At 40.6% G+C, this 21,795-nt stretch overlaps 1 protein-coding gene across 1 annotated transcript in view; it reads left to right on the top strand.

Moving 5' to 3' along the window:
• The window catches only part of kmt2bb (lysine (K)-specific methyltransferase 2Bb), a 99,043-nt gene that overhangs the window by 70,156 nt on the left and 7,092 nt on the right, over positions 1-21,795 (top strand). Inside the window, exons 27-35 of the mRNA XM_060944266.1 lie at positions 2,104-2,264; positions 2,357-2,509; positions 2,687-5,705; positions 11,372-11,467; positions 11,651-11,760; positions 14,750-14,887; positions 17,345-17,597; positions 17,794-17,901; positions 21,153-21,236. Coding sequence (XP_060800249.1) covers positions 2,104-2,264; positions 2,357-2,509; positions 2,687-5,705; positions 11,372-11,467; positions 11,651-11,760; positions 14,750-14,887; positions 17,345-17,597; positions 17,794-17,901; positions 21,153-21,236 — 4,122 coding nt within the window. The remainder of the gene's footprint in view (positions 1-2,103; positions 2,265-2,356; positions 2,510-2,686; positions 5,706-11,371; positions 11,468-11,650; positions 11,761-14,749; positions 14,888-17,344; positions 17,598-17,793; positions 17,902-21,152; positions 21,237-21,795) is intronic.

A 21,795-nucleotide genomic window follows, 5' to 3' on the forward strand; every position in this document is an offset into this window, starting at 1 on the left:
AGTTAGTGAAACTCTGTGGGTTGGTCGAGTGCTTTAGATGGAAAATGATGTGGTGCTAGGCTTGTGAGATCATTAAATAATATTGGCTGGCGTTGAATGGAATGTATCTGATATACCATGAACAAAGCCTATTATTATTATTATTATTATTATTGTTGTTGTTGAATGGAATATATCTGATGTACCATGAAAAAAGCCTATTATTATTATTATTATTATTATTATTATTATTATTATTACACATTCCTTTCAGGTGTTCAGTGCATTTTTCTCTTTCAAAATCTTCCGTATTTAACAGCGCAAACCTGGCAGGCATGTTTGTTTCCAAATTGTCCCAGTCGCTTGCTAGCACAGAAGTTTTACATCTCCGATGTGTGACGTCATGTTGTCTTGACAACCATGCAATATTATAAATCATATTCAACGCTCATTCTCCATTGGGTAGAGTGATGTAATACACGTAGAATAAGCGATTATGCTAACAATATTGCATGCTTTCAAACCAAATGAATGAAACCTTCTAGAAGGGAATAGGACACATGTTTTTATTCCATCAAAAAGTGTCCTGTATGGATAATGTGCAATATCATCCTATAGTGACCCTTAACTATCCCAAAATTATATTGTCTTTGAATTTGGAGGAATGTAGGTTGTAGCCAGTGTGTGCCCAAGGTAATGCTACAGGGGCAGGCGGGGGGGCGTGGCCAGACATGAGTGTCTCGAACGTATCACCATTACACTGGAAAAAATACTTGAATCTGGCTACAAGTCAGCTGTATCTGCGATTGCTAACATTAGTGTTTAGTCCCTGGCCGAAAGGCCCGAAGGGGGATTATGTCATGGCGATGTCCGTCCGTCCCAGAAAGGGTGCTCACCTTCTGAAATCAACTCCTCTCTCAATTTTTGGAGGAATTTCACGAAACTTGGCAGGATTCTTTGTTATATGTCGATAATACACACATTGTAATTTTGTTAAATTCAGTTACGTTTTGCCAGAGTTACAGCCCTTGATTAACAAAATTATACTTTGACAATTTCATGAGTGTGTTTTCCTTCTGAAATCAACTCCTCTCACAATTGTTGGAAGAATTTCACCAAACTTGGCGAAAGGCATTGTTATGTCGGTAGTACGCAGATTGTAATTTTGTTAAATTCGGTCGCATTTTACCACAGTTGTGGCCCTTGATTAACAACTTTGTACTTTCGCAGTTTCATAAAGGTGTGCTTGCCTTCTGACATCAACTCCTCTCACAATTTTTGAATGAATTTCTCGAAGCTTGGTAAAAGGCCTTGTTATATGACAGTAATGCGTATATTGCAATTTAATTTCATTTGTGGAAATGTTACCAGAGTTTTGACCCTTAATTAAATAACTTTGACAATTTCATGAGGGTGTATGTTCTTCTGAAATCAACTCCTCTCACAGTTTGTGGAGGAATTTCACCAAACTTGGCAAAAGGCTTTGGTATATGACAGTTATACGCATATTGAAATTTAGTTTAATTTAGGCAAATTTTACCAGAGTTATGCCCATGATTATTAACAAACTTGTACTTTTGGCAATTTCATCAAGGTGTGCTTGCTTTCTGAAATCAACTTCCCTCGCAATTTTTATCTCCCACTGGCCGAAAGGCCCGAAGGGGATTATGTCATGGCGATGTCTGTCTGTCCGTCCCAGGAAGGGTACTCGCTTTCTGAAATCAACTCCTCTCACAATTTTTGGAGGAATTTCACAAAACTTGACCGAATTCTTTGTTATATGTCGGTAATACGCATGTTGCAATTTTGTTCAATTCAGTTGCATTTTACCAGAGTTATGGCATCGTTGCCAGCGGGGGGGGATATTGTATTCTCAGAGCGCTCTTTTTAATTGTTAGTGTTGCAGTGGTTTGGAACTTTAATCCTTCCGGAGTTGAACCCTTTGCTATTGTCCAAATCCTTAGAAAATGTCTGCCTAAAGTATCCTTCTAAATGTTAAATATCAGCACTGAAATTGGTAGTTAATGCATGATGAGTCTCTGCAATTTGCTGAATATGTAGATTTAGTTCTGTGTGTCTGTGTGTGTGTGTGTGTGTGTGTGTGTGTGTGTGATACTTTATCAGATGTTCTCGGTGGTACTGGAGCACACGAAACCCACGTCGCCGCTGCAAGTACACATGCCGGGTCACAGAGGTACGACCACCAGTTCAGGAGAAGCCAGTAGAAGAACTGGCTGACCAAGGAGAAAATCGCACAATTGCCCACAGTCCATGTCCACAATCAGGTCTGGTTTAATAAAATACACGAGTACAGGTTTCTATGATGTATTGATGTAACTTTTATATTTATTCTCATATATATATATTTCTTTATTAGAATCTGAAACTACAAAGGGAGATGCGACACCAGCAAATCCATGTTTAGTATCTTCCTTTGCCAAGCCAGACTCTGGTACTCGACCCAAAAATTCAGCCTACCCACTGAACAGAAGACCAGCTGGAGGACTATCGAGACCGCTACCATCTCCAGGTAACTTGGGTTAGTTTATATTTAGCTGGAAATTACTGGTTAATTTGGGGTTATCATAATTTGTCGTATCGATGTGCTATGGTTAGTCATGCTACAGGCATTCGTTCCCAGTTGACACCCTGCTTGGGTGCCTAAAAAAAAAAAATAATAAAATAAGCAAGTTGTTTTTATTTTCAGGAGCTGCGCCTTCCAAGTCCCACCACATTTTGACTATTAGTGATCTTGATGACACCCGAAGACTCCGGCGACACACACCACAGAATTCTGGCATTCGTGGACACAACTCTTGCCCCTCCTTGGGCTCTTCACCTAGCTCAATTAATCTGCGACCTGGGGGTTCTCATCACTCTAAAACCACCCAGCATACCTCCCCGATTTTCCCGCTTGGTGCTACTGAAAACTTGTTGACCTCCTCGTCAGCCCGCCCTGTCAGTCGAAGCGCTTCCTCTTCCCGGGGTGCCGGAATTTTGGCACCCCATTCTACCTCAGGACTGTTTCCAGAGCCCATGTGGCATGGTGGCACTGGCAGCACCCCTCCCTCGAACCCATCCCTCTCTTCACCTACCCACCTTTCAAGACCAAGGTTGCCTTTTGACCTGAATCAGTTGGACTCTGCAGAACTGCCACACAATTTCATGGCATCACCTCAAGAACTGCTTGCAGAAAACGGAACCTCACCTTTAGGAGACACAGTGGATCCACAGAGGGGTAGTCACCTAGTTGCGGATAAGGAATTCCCCTATACCCCATTTCAGTTGGACTCGGACTTATCTATGGTATCGGAACTGAAAACCGAGCTTGAAATTGAAGCAACAGTACTAAATGAGGGAGTGGCTATGAACTGTAGTGAACAGATTGTTGTTGAAGGCGAAGAGGATCAGGATGAATTTTGGGGTCCACATACCCAATCTGCCCAAAGATTACCTCATGCTACAGAAGATTGGGGTAATAGTTCCTCTGATGATGATATGGGAAACTATTTTGACTTTTCACGTACTATAGTAACTTGTAAAGTCCCAAGAGAAGCCTCAAAGACACCCCCTTCTGTCTCTATAAAATCAATTTCACAACTAGATGGTGTAGATGATGGAGCTGAGAGCGATGCAAGTGTAACAAGCAGTAATACCCAAAATCTGAAGAACCCAAGTCAGGTTCAGAAACCATCTCAGACTCTTGATGGTCAGCATCATAAACAGTGGAATAGTAATGGACTGTGTGTGGAACCTCCAAGTCATAGCAGTCCGCTCCAACCACCAGCCAAACCGTTTGGCTCTCTATCCTTAGTTAGTACCGCTGATCAAAGTTCAAGTAGCCCAACACACTCTGAGATTCCACAAGAGACCAGGGGTTACACCAAATCAGGCTTCCCAGATACATATCAGAGCAATGACTTTATTGGTCAGACATTTCAGTCAAGTCCTGTGGTGCCCCCTCAGGAAACGTCAACAGATTTTGTTGTGCCAAAGGAAACTGATGCAGCATTTTCCACTTTCAGTGAAGACATTCAAGGATACAGTTTACCTACAGATCTGGGGTTACCTATAATGCTGGACAGATGTGATCCTCCCTCACCTAGCACTTGTTTTACGGAGTTGGTTCCAGTTAAGGAAGATCCTCAAATGGACATGCAAGAATCCACGGAGTCCAAAATCTACTTGGATCATAACAGTGGTCACTTTGTTTCATCAGTTGATGGTTCTATGATTTGCCCAAATAGTTTGTCAGAGAATTCAACAGACGCGTCCTTCACAAACCCTGCAAACGGAAGCCAAAATCAAGTCCCACCCCAACCAACATCTACAGAAACCAGCATTTCTGCAGTTCAATCTGCTTCATGTTTGCAGCCTGCTTTCATGTCATTTGCTAATTCATCATCTTCAAATATTACATTACACCCTGTCCACACTTTGGAAAACAAGACAATCCTCCCACCAATGGAGAGTTTTCGTAACAAACTACTATCGCCTTCAGATGTAAGCCAACAGTCAGCCCTAAGGGGAGTGATATCTGCTGATTTGCCTACTCCGCCTGATTCAGGGCTTCATGTACAGTCTGGCACTAATGTATCCCTTAGGGCAGTGCCGTCTCCTGTGTACACCAATTACACACAACCTATGGGCTCAGCAACAGTCAGCATAGTCCCGTCTATAAACTCGCAAGCATCTGCTCAGTGCCGTCCAGTGTCCTCCATTATCCAGCCATCCCCATGCCCTGTTGTTGTGAATGGCTATAGTTCTATGCCTATGCAAAGGGAAGCCACCCCAGGACGTACAATTTCCATCAACTTTTCAACTCCAAGATCAACATTGGAGCCTCAACAGACGATGACTCAAGCATTACCAGGTCATGCAATTCTCACTGTGAAGGAGGTGGGTGGACCAAATGTGGATCCAACCCCTCATGTTTTACTTGTTAATCGTCTCGGCCAAATTTTTGTCAAAAATCCTGAAAGCAACACTTTCCAGCTGCCCAGTCCCACCTCACCTTCCTACAACTGCGTTACGCAGATTGCCAGCCTTCTCCAAAGCAATGCTCTCTCTGCTACTCTAGCAGCTGCGGGCAACTTGCCTGCCGTTGCTGGAGCAGCCGTCACAGCCCAAGTCCCCAGAATGGTGACACCTGTGATTCAGAGCTCTAATACCATCACACAGCTCCTCACTACTAATAGCAAAGGAACAGCAGCACCACTGGAAGCCCAGACAACAAACCAAAATTCAAACGAATCCGCTGATGGCTCTATACCTGGAATAAAGAAGTCACGGAAAAAGAAGGAGCTCTCAACACCTCGAAAAACCAAGTCAACACCTTTACCCGGGACATCTGGCAAACCAGCAGACAACCATGCCGAGAGTGCTCAAGCTATTATTAACCAAGCTATGGCCAGTTATTATGACCCCAGTCGAAAGGCTAGTAGAATTCTGAGTCCTTCTTCACCGTGTAACACCACTGCTGGTGGAAGAGCTCAGTCACCAACTTCCATAGTTCTACCGCCAGGCCTCCTTTTTGAACCAGATTCCACAAATTCTCCACCATCTCCCACAAGCTCAGTATCTTCTCGACCGAAGCAGGTTCGAATGAAGAGGGTATCCTCGCTTTCTGATCGCATTGCCACCAAAAAATCAAAGTCGGACTTTTTAGAGCCAGAGCACTCTAGTGGCCCAGAAGAGCAACGTAAATTAAACTCCGTTGCTGCCAGGTAAGAAAGATGATCTTTTTTTTTTTTCTCCCCAGAATGTCATCCATGAATTCTATGACGTGTTCTGGGACGTTACTACAGTCAGTTGCTATTTTCTGTGTTTAGTGCATACACCTAGCATCGATAAATACATCTAGCTTGTAATCTGTCTTTGATTCACTTCTTAGGCAGTGTTGTTCATTCACAGTATCTCATCTCATTATCTCTAGCCGCTCTATCCTTCTCATTCACAGTATATTCCTGTGAATAACACAGAACTAAGTTGAAGATAATATCCTGACTGCACCCAAGATAGCGGCACACAAACGATATTCTTAAAACTCTGCCTGTGCCTTTTGATATTTTATTAAATCGAGTTGTCTTTTATTAGAAAGAATGGAATATCATATTATGGAAATAATAAAATATTTGTTGAGTTTCCTTTCAATTTATTTGCATTTAAAAAAGTGAGCAATAAAACCACTTGATTTCAAAATAATCTGGCTGTAGTTGCCAAGACCAGCCCTGGGTTTTATGTGGTGGTAATGAAATATGTATAATCAATCATTTAAAAAAAAAAAGTATATCTTTTAAAGGAACAGTCCACCATAATTCCATAATGAAATATGCTCTTATCTGAATTGAGACGAGCTGCTCCGTACCTCTTCGAGCTTTGCGCGACCTCCCAGTCAGTCAGACGCAGTCAGACGCGCTGTCACTCCTGTTAGCAATGTAGCTAAGCTCAGTATGGCCAATGGTATTTTTTGGGGCTGTAGTTAGATGCGACCAAACTCTTCCGCGTTTTTCCTGTTTACATAGGTTTATATGACCAGTGACATGAAACAAGTTCAGTTACACAAATTGAAACGTAGTGATTTTCTATGCTATGGAAAGTCCGCACTATAATGACAGGCGTACTAACACCTTCTGCGCGCTTCGGCAGCGCATTGATAGCTCAGATATCAATGCGCTGCCGAAGCGCGCAGAAGGTGTTAGTACGCCTGTCATTATAGTGCGGACTTTCCATAGCATAGAAAATCGCTACGTTTCAATTTGTGTAACTGAATTTGTTTCATATCACTGGTCATATAAACCTATGTAAACAGGAAAAACGCGGAAGAGTTTGGTCGCATCTAACTACAGCCCCAAAAAATACCATTGGCCATACTGAGCCTAGCTACATTGCTAACAGGAGTGACAGCGCGTCTGACTGACTGAGAGGTCGCGCAAAGCTCGGAGAGGTATGGAGCAGCTCGTCTCAATTCAGATAAGAGCATATTTCATTATGGAAGTACGGTGGACTGTTCCTTTAATATTCAGTAATTAATATGCCATTAAAAAAAATTACTGTTGTACTCGTATAGTGATGTAATATATAACAAGGCTGCACTATTTTTTTTTATTTTGGGGGGTTTTTGCACGCATGTAGTTCTGGTGCTACAGTGCGCTTGATAGTTTTGTAGCAAAAGTATAAAATGTCTGTTACCATCTCTAAAAACCACCACATGTCGTGCAGTTCATCACTTTAAAAGGTATGTGACTGGCAAAGGACATGAATGTTGTATACAGGGCACCCAAAATCCACGTGATCAAGAAATTTCCCCCTTCGTTTTGCCCTTATTTTCACTTGGCAGTGGTTGTTCTTGAGTTTCTTTCTCGTGGACTCCATCGAGGGTTTTGGTTTAGCACTTAAATACCGCTTCATTTATTCGTCACCTAGCGAGCGAACAGTGATGGGCAAGCTCCTTGGAAAGCGTAGGTAGCTAAGCTACCAGTAACTATACATAAAATGAAGCTTCGCTACACTGAAGAAGAAATGTAGCAAGCGACACCAACATGGCAGAAGTAGCTTAGTACGTCAGATGCTGCTTTGATTTTTTTTTTTAACTATGCCAACTTTATGCTAAGTCAGTGCTATCTTAGTGATCAACATAGCTGTCAGACAGATACGCAGGTAAAAAAAAAAAAAAGTTTAGTACTTTATTAAACAATAACCTGTGATCGTTGCCCTCATTGCAAACAACTAAAAATGTGTGCTCCACATAAAATGCAGGTGTCGATAGTTTGTGTCTGTTTTGCATAGTCACTGCATGGTTTGCTCTGTTTACATCACCCCACGTGGTGTCCCTGTTGTACACAGGGCTGTGAAAAATCCGCGGAATTCCGCGAATTTGGCCGCCAAAAATATAATTTTAGTAAATCATCTAATTTTGCAATAAAAAATTGGGGGGTAGGGGTTGTTGTCTACCGACCGCTAGTAGTCTCGTACAGCAAGTGTCACCGAGCCGGCGAGTCTGGGAAAGAGCCTACCGCAAATTCTTTCTGTAACGACATCGTAATTTTTTTGGTATCTTTTTTTCTTTTGCGACAATGACAGGCCAGTTTACAGCATTTGTGCCATGCTTACAAACCACGGCGCGAACCTTGTGTTCTTTTCGTTTTACCATTGTGCTCTTTAAACACGCTTTCGATATCAACGGTTTTGAAAAGGAGAATTTCGCGGTATGTCCGCGTCACAGAGGGACATCGTTCAGAGGGAGGATGGTGAGACCGACGATGTCAAAAACATTGACAAGGAAAATGGCATCAAAAATCCATGGAATTGGCGATGGCTGGAGTTTAAAGCCGGTAGTGAATATCTCCATGAGCACATACGGAAGATAAAAGAACCGGGGAAAGCTTACCGCATCTTGTGCCATCAGGATGTGAAGTACGGTTCTGGTGGAAGAACACGTTTAGTTGACCATGTTAAAGGAAAAAAACATGCGGAATTGGTGAAATTGAAGCTGTCGAACTATAGATTACCAGGTAGACCATCTTGTTCACATTTATTATTTATGTAGTTTTAACTTGTTATTGTTCATGATTTTTATTGTTATCATGAATACGTAATGAAAGAGAGACCAAAAGAGCAAGGAAAAGCCATATAGAAAGTCAGAAAGAAAAGAGTAGGCTTTCTAAGCTGAAGAAACTGCTAACAAAGAAAAGGAAATAAATATAAATATTGACTTGTAAATAGTTGTATATAGTTTTTGACTAGAATCTGTCTAACATGAACAAGAAAGACATTTTGGTATTGAATCAGTTCAAAAACAAGAACATTAGTGACTATTATTTAATAGTCAGTCTAGAATTTCCCCCCTGGAAAAGACATTATGGTACCCAATGAATTGATACGAATCGACACAAGAATATAAGTGAATTTACAATATGAGGTATGTTATTGATATATTTCCATTCTTCAAGTGAACCCTTATCAGTTAAAAGGTGAATCAGTTCATATTGTATTATTTCAACATAATAATAACAGTTCAAATTAAATGGCATGGTTGAGAAAATATTTGCTTTCAGGAGATGCTTCAAATCTATCAATATACACAAAATCTGTTCAGCTTCTGGGGGGATGCACCCCCCAGACCCCCTGCTAAAATTGTTTCCTCGGATTTTGTCATTTCTATTTCACAGTCCTGTGTACAGAAGTGCTCCTGTGATTACACGTCACCTTGGCCTTCGACAGGCCCGGTCTGCACGAACACACTTAAATAAAAATACTTGGGCCTTTTAGTTTAATTTAGACCTCAGCAGAAAGATCTGCTCTGCTTGAGCTTCAGAAACACATGGGGAACTGTAGCTTGTGCTGCCGTGCTGCTTGATCAATACAAGAGCTTCGCTATCAAAAAGCACTTTGATTCAGAAAACTGCGACATTACCACCATACTACTGAAACTACTAGTTAAACTAGTACTGCTGTTACTTAGAGCAAAGCTACTGCCCAACACTGCTAGGTAGCTCACCTCGCTGAGGAAACGGGGATTGTTCGCTGGGAATTGTGGGATTTTGGTGTCTATGCAGACACAGACATGATTTTTAATTGCGTGATGGACGACGATTACCATATATAATGGTGATGTACCACCAATTCACCTCACACACAAGCAGAACTATATCACACTGGTGCTACTGTGCTAAATTGATGCATCGTACAGACAGATATTTTCGTAGCGTGTGCGACATGTAAGTCACACTGTCCAGCCCTGATATTGCACTTCAAGTGAATCTTATGCCCCACTACTACAATCATCATAATGTGATAATCTCACTTTATTATATTATTATATAATATGGGTACAAGTGCTTTAGTGGGAAATGCACCACTTGTATTTTTCATACGAGCTACACCCGGGACATGGAGAACCAAAACCATGACCTCAATTTCTATATGTTACTCGTGAGGAGACCGATGAATTGTTTTGATAAATTTGGGTACTTTTTGTTTGTGAATGTGTCTCCTATATAATTTTAAAAAAAAAAGCGCACATTGGCCTGAAAATGTGAAGTTTATCTTCTCGTTTTAAAAAACTTGCACTTTTCAAACAAAATACATCATGGATCTGAGTGACGCATTTCACTCCAGTGACCTCACTCCGTGTTTTTCCGCTGACTAGATGCATGTTGTCAAAATGTCAAAGTTAGTTCAAAATTAAAATTCTTTTGATTAACTTGTAGTTTTTTTTTTTTTTTTTGGTTTGGTTTTTTTGTGGATGTGTCCATATCATTTAAGGAACATTACACGGTGGCACAAAGATGTATGAAGTTTATCTTCTCATGTTGAAAATATTTTCACTCGTTCACTTCTCTCACTCGTGACTATGTTCACCACTCAAAGATGATCTTCATATCTTCGTACAGCTGTGTAACAACATATATAATTAATTTTATTACTGTACTACTTCTGTAAGACTTTTTTGTGTAATATTGCACTTGATTCTTGCATCCCACTGTCCTGAATGCGTACTGTATCCTAACACCACAATACATTAGCTGTCTTGCAAAGTAGACGACTATAATCTTGGTCAAATCTGACACAGTTGCCCATGTCTTGCACTTTTCACCATTACTATTAAGTGCTGGTGACCTGTGTTTCTGAAAGTTTAGCTTCAGCAGGCTTTAACAGGAGAAAATGTAAAAATGTATTCAATTGTACTTGGTTCTCTTTCCACTCCAGAATGTAAAAAAAAAAAAAATTGTTCCTTTTTGGGGGTTTTTTTTGGGGGGGTTCCCCCCCCCCCCTTGAGAAAGGGAATCGACTCGCGAATGTCCAATATAAAACCAAATTTGCATTGTAATTCAGTCCAGTAGATGCAGATCATATAGGAACTGGTGCCATATTCGCACCAGATTTTGGTGCCCAACCCTAAGCGTGACTTGCACTCGTTTTTAAAAAAAAATTCTTCCAGTCTCAACTCATTTGGTAAAACAGCATGGAAGTTAATATACAGGAGTGACTTTCACATCGAATGCTTGCGGTCTCTTCTCATTAGTATTGTTCCTGAACAGAATGTTGGCTTCCTTTTATATCCTCCCTCACATGCTAACTCACTTTCTGTTCCTTGGTTGAATGCTGGCTCTTGTCTGCCACTCTGTGGTCCGATTTTGTTTCGTGCCTAAATTTTGAGCATGAGAACGTTTGACACCTGATCTGGTGTTTCCTATCAATTCCAGCCCATCATCCCGGACACAACACTCACTGTAAATTACTGTCCTGGTGGGATTGTCTTGGTGACTCAAAGCAGCTCATAATTATTTTTTGTGCCATGATTTAGCAATCACATTTGTTTTCTTTCCTTATATATTGTATTTTTCAGTGATCTATTTATCACTTAGGTTTTGTCTCCACTCTGTGGTAGGTGTGGGGGAGTTCGCATTAAAACTCCAACTGTTAAAGGAATCCTTGACCTGGACAAAATCACTGAGGAACAAAGTAGTGATTCTGAAAGTGCAAGGTAAGCAGTCATTTTCTAATTTTGTGTTATGAATAACGTCTTGGAGAAGTTGAAACTTAGGTAAAATTGGATCATTTGAGTTCATTGTGCTTATGCTGTGTGTTTGATATTGAATGAACTTTGAAATTTGTTTTTGGTTTTGAGATTGATTTGATTTTTTTTTTTATTTCCCCTCTTTTTAAGGCCTGGGCTCTGGGATCGTTTCTCCGTGTCCCGAGGTAGTGACAGCAGTAAACCACAGTCCTTGGACACCACATGGTGCTGTTCACTGTCTGACTGGAACAAATACTCAGGTATACATCAGTGCTTTGCATAGAATGGTCGGTAATCTGGCGACACCTCTGTATTAGAGCTGTGGTCAAAAAATCGATCCACGATTCGATATCGATTCACGCGAAAAAAACACGATATCGATCCAGCAACATGTGAATCGATTTCTTCCAGGTGCCTATAACACTATTTTCTCGAACGCGCAAGGGACTATTTTCTCCAACGCGCAAGGAGCACTATAAAAGCGGGTGCCGGTAAAACGAAACTTATAAAGAAAGCAAGAAGATGGACAAAGCTGCCCGGTTAAAAACACCGCCGGGGATGAAGTCGGATGTGTGGAAACACTTCGGCTTCAAACGGTATGAGGACAGAGACGAACTGGACAAAACGAATGCAGTTTGCAAGTTGTGCCAAATAGAAGTAAAATATCTGGGCAATACCACCAATCTAAAGAAACCATTTATCCAGGCACCACCCCGAGACAGCTAGTGCTAAACCTGACGCGAAGCAGGCGGCACTTGAAAATGCATTTGGTGTGAAATTTCCCCCACAGTCTAAGCGTGCTATGAGCCTTACAGAGGGAGTCGGGATCTTTATTTGTAAAGACCTCCGCCCCTACAGCGTAGTCGAAAATGCTGGGTTTAGGCTACTAGTAAAGAGGTTAGAGCCACGCTACGTCTTGCCCAGCCGAAAACATCTAAGCGAGACAGTAATTTCTTGACTGATGAGCTATTTTTTTTTTTTTTGTGTTCAGAAACCCAGACCTGGGTATGTTATTTAACTAGAAGAGGGCCACCAAATGTCATAGTTTGTTACACTCTGAGACTTATCAGTCAAACATAATTTCTTGACTGATGAGCTATTTTTTTTGTGGTCAGAAACCCAGACCTGGGTATGTTATTTAACTAAAAGAGGGCCACCAAATGTCATAATTTTGATTTAGACTTCAAGTAAAACCTGGATATGTTTCATTCCAAAATAAATAAGCTTTCTTTCAAACTTGAACTCTTGTCTCTCTGTGTGTCCCTCTTACACATACACAGATACAAGCACAAACAGACATGGAGCTGTTTGTCAATAGGGTCAGTTTTTATTTAAAAGTTTTAAAGTGACAATACAGCAATATGTACATGAATCGATATCGAATCGGATCGAATCGTGGATCGAATCGGATCGTGACCTAATGAATCGAAATCGAATCGATTCAGGAAATCCGGATCGATTCCCAGCCCTACTCTGTATGCCAAATATGTGAGCCAGCAATCTGTCAAACTTTTGTCTCTAATAATAGTAGCTATCTACATTTCACTCATCAGCTAGCAAGCACTAACAGATTTCATGTAGGAGTAAGTCTTTGAAATGAAACTAGTATCTTGTCCAGTAATAGTCTTGGTTTTCCCCAAAAAACATTGTCACATGTTTTAACTGTGTATACACATTTGCATTTTTCACATTGGACATTGAATATCTGTACAGTGGTGCTTGAAAGTTTGTGAACCCTTTTGAATTTTCTATATTTCTGCATAAATATGACCTAAAACATCATCAGATTTTCACACAAGTCCTAAAAGTAAATAAAGAGAACCCGGTTAAACAAACGAGACAAAAATATTATACTTGGTCATTTATTTATCGAGGAAAATGATCCAATATTACATATCTGTGAGTGGCAAAAGTATGTGAACCTTTGCTTTCAGTATTTGGTGTGACCCCCTTGTGCAGCAATAACTGCAACTAAACGTTTCCGGTAACTGTTGATCAGTCCTGCACACCGGCTTGGAGGAATTTTAGCCCATTCCTCCAGACAGAACAGCTTCAACTCTGGGATGTTGGTGGGTTTCCTCACATGAACTGCTCGCTTCAGGTCTTTCCACAACATTTCCTTTGGATTAAGGTCAGGACTTTGACTTGGCCATTCCAAAACATTCACTTTATTCTTCTTTAACCATTCTTTGGTAGAACGACTTGTGTGCTTAGGGACATTGTCTTGCTGCATGACCCACCTTCTCTTGAGATTCAGTTCATGGACAGATGTCCTGACATTTTCCTTTAGAATTTCGGAGAGCAGTGGCTTTCTCCTTGCAACCCTGCCATGCACGCCATTGTTGTTCAGTGTTCTCCTGATGGTGGACTTATGAACATTAACATTAGCCAATGTGAGAGAGGCCTTCAGTTGCTTAGAAGTTACCCTGGGGTCCTTTGTGACCTTGCCGACTAATACATGCCTTGCTCTTGGAGTGATCTTTGTTGGTTGACCACTCCTGGGGAGGGTAACAATGGTCTTGAATTTCCTCCATTTCTACACAGTCTGTCTGACTGTGGATTGGTGGAGTCCAAACTCTTTAGAGATGGTTTTGTAACCTTTTCCAGTCTGATGAGCATCAACAACGCTTTTTCTGAGGTCCTCAGAAATCTCCTTTGTTCATGCCATGATACACTTCCACAAACATGTGTTGTGAAGATCAGACTTTGATAGATCCCTGTTCTTTAAATAAAACAGGGTGCCCACTCACACCTGATTGTCATCCCATTGATTGAGAACACCTGACTCTAATTTCACCTTCAAATTAACTGCTAATCCTAGAGGTTCACATACTTTTGCCACTCACAGATATGTAATATTGGATCATTTTCCTCAGTAAATAAATGACCAAGTATAATATTTTTGTCTCATTTGTTTAACTGGGTTCTCTTTATCTACTTTTAGGACTTGTGTGAAATTCTGATGATGTTTTAGGTCCTATTTATGCAGAAATATCAAAAACTCTAAAGGGTTTACAAACTTTCAAGCACCACTGTAGTTGGCTAATATTAAATTGATGCATAACTCATTAGTTGCAAGTGTATCTATGTCTTGTGTATTGTAAAAACAAACAAGGTGAAATTTGTAGTTTGTCAAACATATAATTCTATACAACATCAGAAGTAATTCCTTATATCTGCATATTAATACACACTGAATCCTTCCTTTTATTTTTTTTATTTTTTTTCTGGCCTGGATTTTGTCATCAGGGATGCTGTCGGGTTCAGAGGATGACATGCCTTCTCCACAAAGTGAAGAAAAGCGCCCACCCAGGGGAGATCAGCCACACCTACGCTTTGAGATCACTAGCGATGACGGTTTTAGTGTGGAGGCAGACAGCGTTGAAGGTAAAATGTGGCCCTCAGTGACCTTTAATTCTGACAAATTTTAAGCATGTTGACTTATCTTTTTTTTTTTTTAAATCATGCACAGCTCCCTCCAAAAGTATTGGAACAGGCAGCAAGGCCAGTACTTTTTGTTTCTGCTGTACATTGAAAACATTTGCGTTTTTAAGATGGAAATGATGGATCAGAATTTCAGCTTTCATTTCCTGATATTTACAGCTAGATGTGTGAAACAACTTAACATGGCACCTTTGGTGGCAGACCACATAATTTAGGTGAGCAAAAGTATTGGAACATGTGGTCAGTCAGTGACTTCTCCTTCCCTCAGTTTGTACCACAGCTGCTTTCAGTTGCTTTGTATTTTGGGTGGTCTCCTCTTCAGGAGGTGAAGACCTATTTGATGTTTGGTTGTTAGTACACTAGTGATTTTTCTTTTCAGGATATTCCAAATTGCTCTACTGGCTATGTCCAATGTTTATGCAATGGCTCTGATGGATTTTTCCTCTTTTCTCAGCTTCAGAGTGACTTGCTTAGCTTCTATAGACAGCTCTCTGGTCTTCATGGGGGTTTGTTTGTTTGTTTGTTTGTTTGTTTGTTTGTTTGTTTGTTTGTTTGTTTGTTTGTTTTTTCAAACAACAAATGCAGTCTTCACAGGTGAAATCCAGGGCCCAAGCCCTAAGGAGACATTCAGCACTATTAATTGTTTAAATCATTGATCTAACAGGGCACACCTGGGCAACAAGAAACACCTGTCAGTCATGTGTTCTAATATTTTTGGTCACTTGAAAGATTGGTAGGTTCAAACAAAAGGTGCTATGTTCTAAGCTGTGTAACAGGTAGAGGTGCTTTAATATCAGAAAGCTGAAAATAGAATCCATCACCTCGTATACATCTTTTGAACTCAAATGTCTTTGGTGTACAGCTTTAAAAAAAAAAAAAAAGATAGAATTGGCCTTGCCATTCCAGTACTTTCAGAGGGGACTGTATGAGGCATCTTGACATTGAACACGTATGTTCTTACAAGGTGCCAAGTTAGTGTAAACACTGTTGTTTTTAGGGATGATATGGTGACATTTCATGTGAGACTTTTTATTATTATTATTATTATTATTAATTTTCTGAGATTTAAAAATAAGGGGAAGTTATGGCCTAATGGTTAGAGAAGCAGATTCGGGACCAAAAGGTTGCCGGTTCAATTCCCTTGAATCAGTAGGTATGGCTGAAGTACCCTTGAGCAAGGCACCTAAACCCTAACTGCTCCCCAGGCTGCTCTGGGTATGTTGTAAGTTGTTCTGGATAAGATCGTCGGCTAAATGCCTGGAGTGTAATGTAATGAAGAGAATCAGTGTTACCAGTCCAAAGTCTCTCGGCATACATGACCTTGTGTGTGCAATTTTATCAAATGGCTCAAAGACTAAATGTAGCTGGTCCAGACTATCAGACATTTCTCTATTCCATCATAGAAATTTAACCTAGAGCTGTAATCATACCTGTACTGGTATCGGGTATATTATACTCATTTACTTGTACTCAAACTAGTAAAAAAAAAAAAACTTCTGTATTACATTCCATTACAGGCATTTAGCCAATGCTCTTATCCCAAGCGACGTACAGTGTCTCCAGAGCAGCCTGGGGAGCAGTTGGGGGTTAGGTGCCTTGCTCAAGGGTACTTTAGCCATTCCTGCTGGTCCAGGGGTTCAAATCGGTGACCTTTTGGTCCCAAAGCTGCCTCTCTAACCTTTAGGGCATGGCTTCCCATGGATTAGCATCCAATAACATGCTATGCTATATGACTTACTCCTTGTATACTTTGTCATGCAAATGAGTAGATGACATGACCTAATGGTCATCTTGGACACATTTCACGAATAATAATAATAATAATAATAATAATAATAAAGTCAAAGCAGATTGTTAAATGACTCTGTGGAAATATCAAGAGGAGGAAATGCATCCTCCTCCTCCACGTAATCTGATGAGTCATTGTATGATGTTCAGGGTGCGAGGGTGGCTGATCTGAGTGCACGGAGCAACACACGGCAACGGTCAACATCAACAGAGAAATAAAGTCTTTGTCTCAGATTTGCATAATGCTAAGCATCTTGTTCATGTTATCAGTGACTACGCAAAAATATAGTCTGTCTAGTGGAAAAGGAGGTTTATGCAAAGGATGAAATCCCCCATCACACCATATGGTTCATATTTTCAACATTGATTCGAATTAAAAACACTCTTCCTGGGGGCGTCGTGGATAAGGCGCCATACCATAAATCCGGGGACCCGGGTTCGATTCCGACCCGAGGTCATTTCCCGATCCCTCCCTGTCTCTCTCTCTCCCACTCATTTCCTGTCTCTAACACTGTCCTATCCAATAAAGGTGAAAAAAGCCAAAAAAAAATCTTTTAAAAAAAACACTCTTCCTATCTCCATCTTGTCTTATTTCCCCCTAAACGCATGCAGTGGCCTGGAGGGCTGTGATTGATGGGGTGCAGGAGGCTCGTGCTGTTGCTAAGCTTAGACAGCTTTCCTTAACCGGGATGACTGGAGCTCGTATGATGGGTTTGCTCCATGATGCTGTGGTTTACCTGGTGGAACAGCTTCAGGGGGCCAAGAGCTGCCATGGTCACACTTTCCAATTCTATAAGCAGCCTAGCCAGGAGGATGACTTGCCCATTAACCCCAGCGGCTGTGCTCGCTCGGAGATCTACCTACGGTGAGTTCACCTGTTGGATGACCCTTTCTTGCTGCATTTGCAGCAGTCTAGAGTTTAACTCTTCAACCTTTTTAATAGAGGCTGCATGGGAGAAATGACTAAATCTGCATGCTTGGCCCATGCATGATAGCTGGCATCTCAAAACTGATCAATTGATCTTTCTTTTTGTCATCTGCTACTGCATCTAACCTCATAGGAAATCTACCTTCGACATGTTCAACTTCCTGGCTTCTCAGCACAGACAGCTTCCTGACGGTGATCTTTATGATGAAGAGGAAGATGAGGTTCTTCTCAAATCCAGCAGGTTTGATTATATCAAATAAGTATACAGTTATTCTATCCACATTCACTGGATATGAGCAGTTGCATGCTCTGATTGGCTACTCTACTGCTGTGTCTGAAATCACTGACTATATAGTGAATTTGCCCTTTTGTAGTGCTGTCCGAATGTATAGTGAGAATTATTACACCCTATAAAGTGGACTCGTAGTGTCCCACAATGCACCGTGAAAAGTAGTGTACAACCGATGGTCACTAACCAAGCAATATGCATTGCGGTCGCACTGAAAGAAAAATGGCAAACGACAGAGAGGAGCACCCCATGCAGCAACGAGAGAATATGTATAAATGTAAGAAGAAAAATATTCAGCCTTGATTTTAAAAGAACTGAAAGATGCAGCAGACACAAAGTATTTTTATATTTTATATATTTATTGTATGTATTTTTATTTATATATATATATATATATATATACTTTTTTTTTTTTTTTAATCAAGTCAGCTTTTTTGTCAAATATGCTATACATGCTCGACATACAGCACAGATGAAATTTCAGTCCTCTCTGACCCACGGTGCAAACAGGCAATGCAATAAATAAAAATAGAATAACTGAAATAAACAATATAAGCAGTATAAATACACTAGATAAGAAATAGACATAGACTAAACACTCTCAGGTGTGTGTGTGTATATATATATATATATATATATATACACACACACACACACACACACACACACGCGCGTATAAATTGGAGCAAAAGGACATAAAATAGGTAAACATGAAATAAGCAGTATAAACAATAAACTAATAGCTGTTAAGGTGAGGTAGTGCGGAATAGTGCAAATGAGCGAGGTAAAGTGAAATGTGCAGTCCCTGAGTTCAGTGTGCGAATGAATGTTGAGTGTGTGTTGGGGGGGGGGGGGACTGTGAGGGTGACATGATGTCAGATGCTGAAGGGGGGGGCAGGGGGGTGTGCGGGCAGAATCTGTGGCGGGGGGGGGCAGAACAGGGAGGGAGTTGAGCCTCCTGACCCCCTGGTGAAAGAAACTGTCCTTGAGCCTGCTGGTTTTGGCCCGGAGACTCTGCAGTCTCCTCCCCGACGGCAGCAGGCTGAAGAGGCTGTGAGATGGGTGGGTGGGGTCACCTGCAATCCTGATGGCTTTGTGGGTGAGGTGGGAATTATAGATTTCCATAAGAGAAGGGAGAGGGACACCAATGATCCTCTCAGCTGCTCTCACGATGTGCTGCAGAGTCTTGCAGCAGGACACGGTGCAGGCGCCGTACCACACGGTGATGTAGCTGGTCAGGATGTTCTCGATGGTGCCTCTGTAGAATGTGTGCATGATTGGGGCCGGGACTCTTGCTCTCCTCAGTTTGTGGAGGAAGTACAGACGCTGTTGGGCTTTTTTGGCCAGTGATGCAGTGTTGTTGCTCCAGGACAGGTCTTCAGAGATGTGTACACCCAGAAACTTGGTGCTGCTCACTATCTAGGGAATTCTATATAGAGGACTATATAGTGAGCTCATTGGTAAAATGGAGAAAAGAAAAACAAACAAAACAAACACCACTTTCGGACACTACTCTGCCACGCCGTTATTTATGTCATTACTGTCGCACAATTAAAACGTGCCAGGTCAGTCAGCTGGTGGGTTTTCAAAATAATAAATACATGCGTGTATTATAAAGTACTTGGTATTATTAATGTGAGAAATGTGCTCAGTATAATATGTATTTATTATTTTGAAAATCCACCAGCCGACTGATCTGGCACGTTTTAATTGTGCAACAGTAATGACATAAATAACGGCGTGGCAGAGTAGTGTCTGAAAGTGGTGTTTGTTTTGTTTGTTTTTCTTTTCTTTTTTCCATTTTACCAATGAGCTCACTATATAGTCCTCCATATAGAATTCCCTAGATAGTGAGTAGTGAATGAGTGAGTGATTTCGGACACAGCATGCTACTAGGACATCAGCTCATGTACCATGAGTAGAGAAAAACAAAATGACGGAGCGTGTTACTGAACCAACCGAGGATGAAATAAAAACTCAACTCGAAAACAAAACCCCCAAAAAATAATAAACAGTATTTTGAACATGTGGGTTTTTTGTTTTTTTTTCTCTCCCCCCAAGAATTTATTATAGCATTTTTCACAAGTTGCGACTGTCATTTCGCTGACTTGTTTACATTCTAAGAGGAAATTATTTTGTCAGACATTTTGTATAAAGTTTTTATTTATCAAATTTGCAAAAAAAAAAAAATGCTCTTTCTCTAATTCCAGTGAATGTGGATAGAATAAAAATTATTCCACTCAATCTCGTTGTACATGGCTTATTGCCAACTCGGTGCTACACATCCGCTATCCGCTCATGTATGACTTGATTTCGTGGAATAACTGTTAATTTTTTTTTTTTTTTCTCGGCTAACAATTAAGGTTCGTTTATTCCCCCGTCCCATAATATACTGGCGCGGGGAGTGTCAGTAAATAAATAAATTGATCAAGTTGTTGTACAAGTCTGACTTGACTTTTTTTTTTTTTGTACATTTTAATACAAGCTGTATAAATATAAATGGGATTAGTTTTACATAGAACATTTGTTTTAATTCCATATTATTCCATGTAGGTTGAAGTCAGCAGAGTTTGGTTGTTGTTATAATAGAGTTGCAGGTGTCTGAAACCTCACTGTATATTTGCGTATGTCATTTTTGTTTTTCGGCAAATACATTTTAATAATGGGTTTACAAAAACCTCTAGGCTCATGGAAAAATAAATTTACTAGCAATGTGTTTAGGGTTAACACCTCCACTGGAAACTGCTGCAGCTGGCAGGAGGTTCTTCTGGGGATGTTCTGGTGCTTTTTCTCATTCATTGGTGCAATATTATGTACTGATTTATGAGAGCATAGCATTTATAGTACAGCACCTGCTTTGCTCCTTAAAGAGTAACTTTTTGAACTACAGTAATGCATAATGTATTGGCTCAAAGAGACTTAATAATTCCTGACTTCTGAAGTCTCTGACAGCTGGAATGCGGCCCTGTCCGATTCCTTAAACGTTTTCTCGTCTCGGTTTTGTGAGCTCTGCTACACTGTGCATTTTGTAGTGCTGTCTTGGCTAACCACTGTACTGAATAATCATGAAAACTCTTTGGTAGCAGTGATTTAATGTATTTATTCATAGCTCTGTGGTTAACCAGACTAATGGTTTGTGACTCGTCTGAATTGTTAAACTATCAGCATTGCTTTTTCTCACTGGATGAACTTCTGCCTGACAGACGAGCAACGAGTTTGGAGCTTCCCATGGCAATGCGCTTCAGACATCTAGAAAGGACGTCCAAAGAAGCTGTCGGTGTTTACAGGTGGGTGGGAAGGCGTTCCCAAGAATTTGACAGGAACTGCTTTCTGTTAAACCACATTTGAGTAAAAACAAGCGCTCGAGTGGTTTGACACAAGTCATCATGATGAATAATATACATTGTGAAACTGGAATTAGTCAGAATTCAGATAAATGGTGCTAGGCCATCTGATGAACTAACACGGTCCTTGTTCTGACTTGCTATGGGAAACTAAAGACAAGCAAATGTTATCAGTATTGTAATTTATTGTATGGCTTGAGCTACTTCTGGTAAAATTGTGCACCCTGACTGGTTCCTTGGCAGGCAGAATTTCCCCATAATGCCTGTGGGCGATTTACAGACTTTTTTTTTTTTCAAGGTACCTTTTTTCCAAAAAAAAAAAAAACCTGTTCATTATCTAGCATCATTTTGTTGAAAAATAAACCAATGTAGATTGTATTTTTATTTCTTTCAGAACATTTGTCATGTATTACTCGAGTTGAGAAATAAATTCAGCTTTGAAACCACTAGCTGTTTATTCTGCATGCGTGACTCAACTATGTTACAAATATGACGTGAAATA

Source organism: Neoarius graeffei, chromosome 17, assembly GCF_027579695.1.
Source record: "Neoarius graeffei isolate fNeoGra1 chromosome 17, fNeoGra1.pri, whole genome shotgun sequence".
Classification (NCBI taxonomy): domain Eukaryota; kingdom Metazoa; phylum Chordata; class Actinopteri; order Siluriformes; family Ariidae; genus Neoarius; species Neoarius graeffei.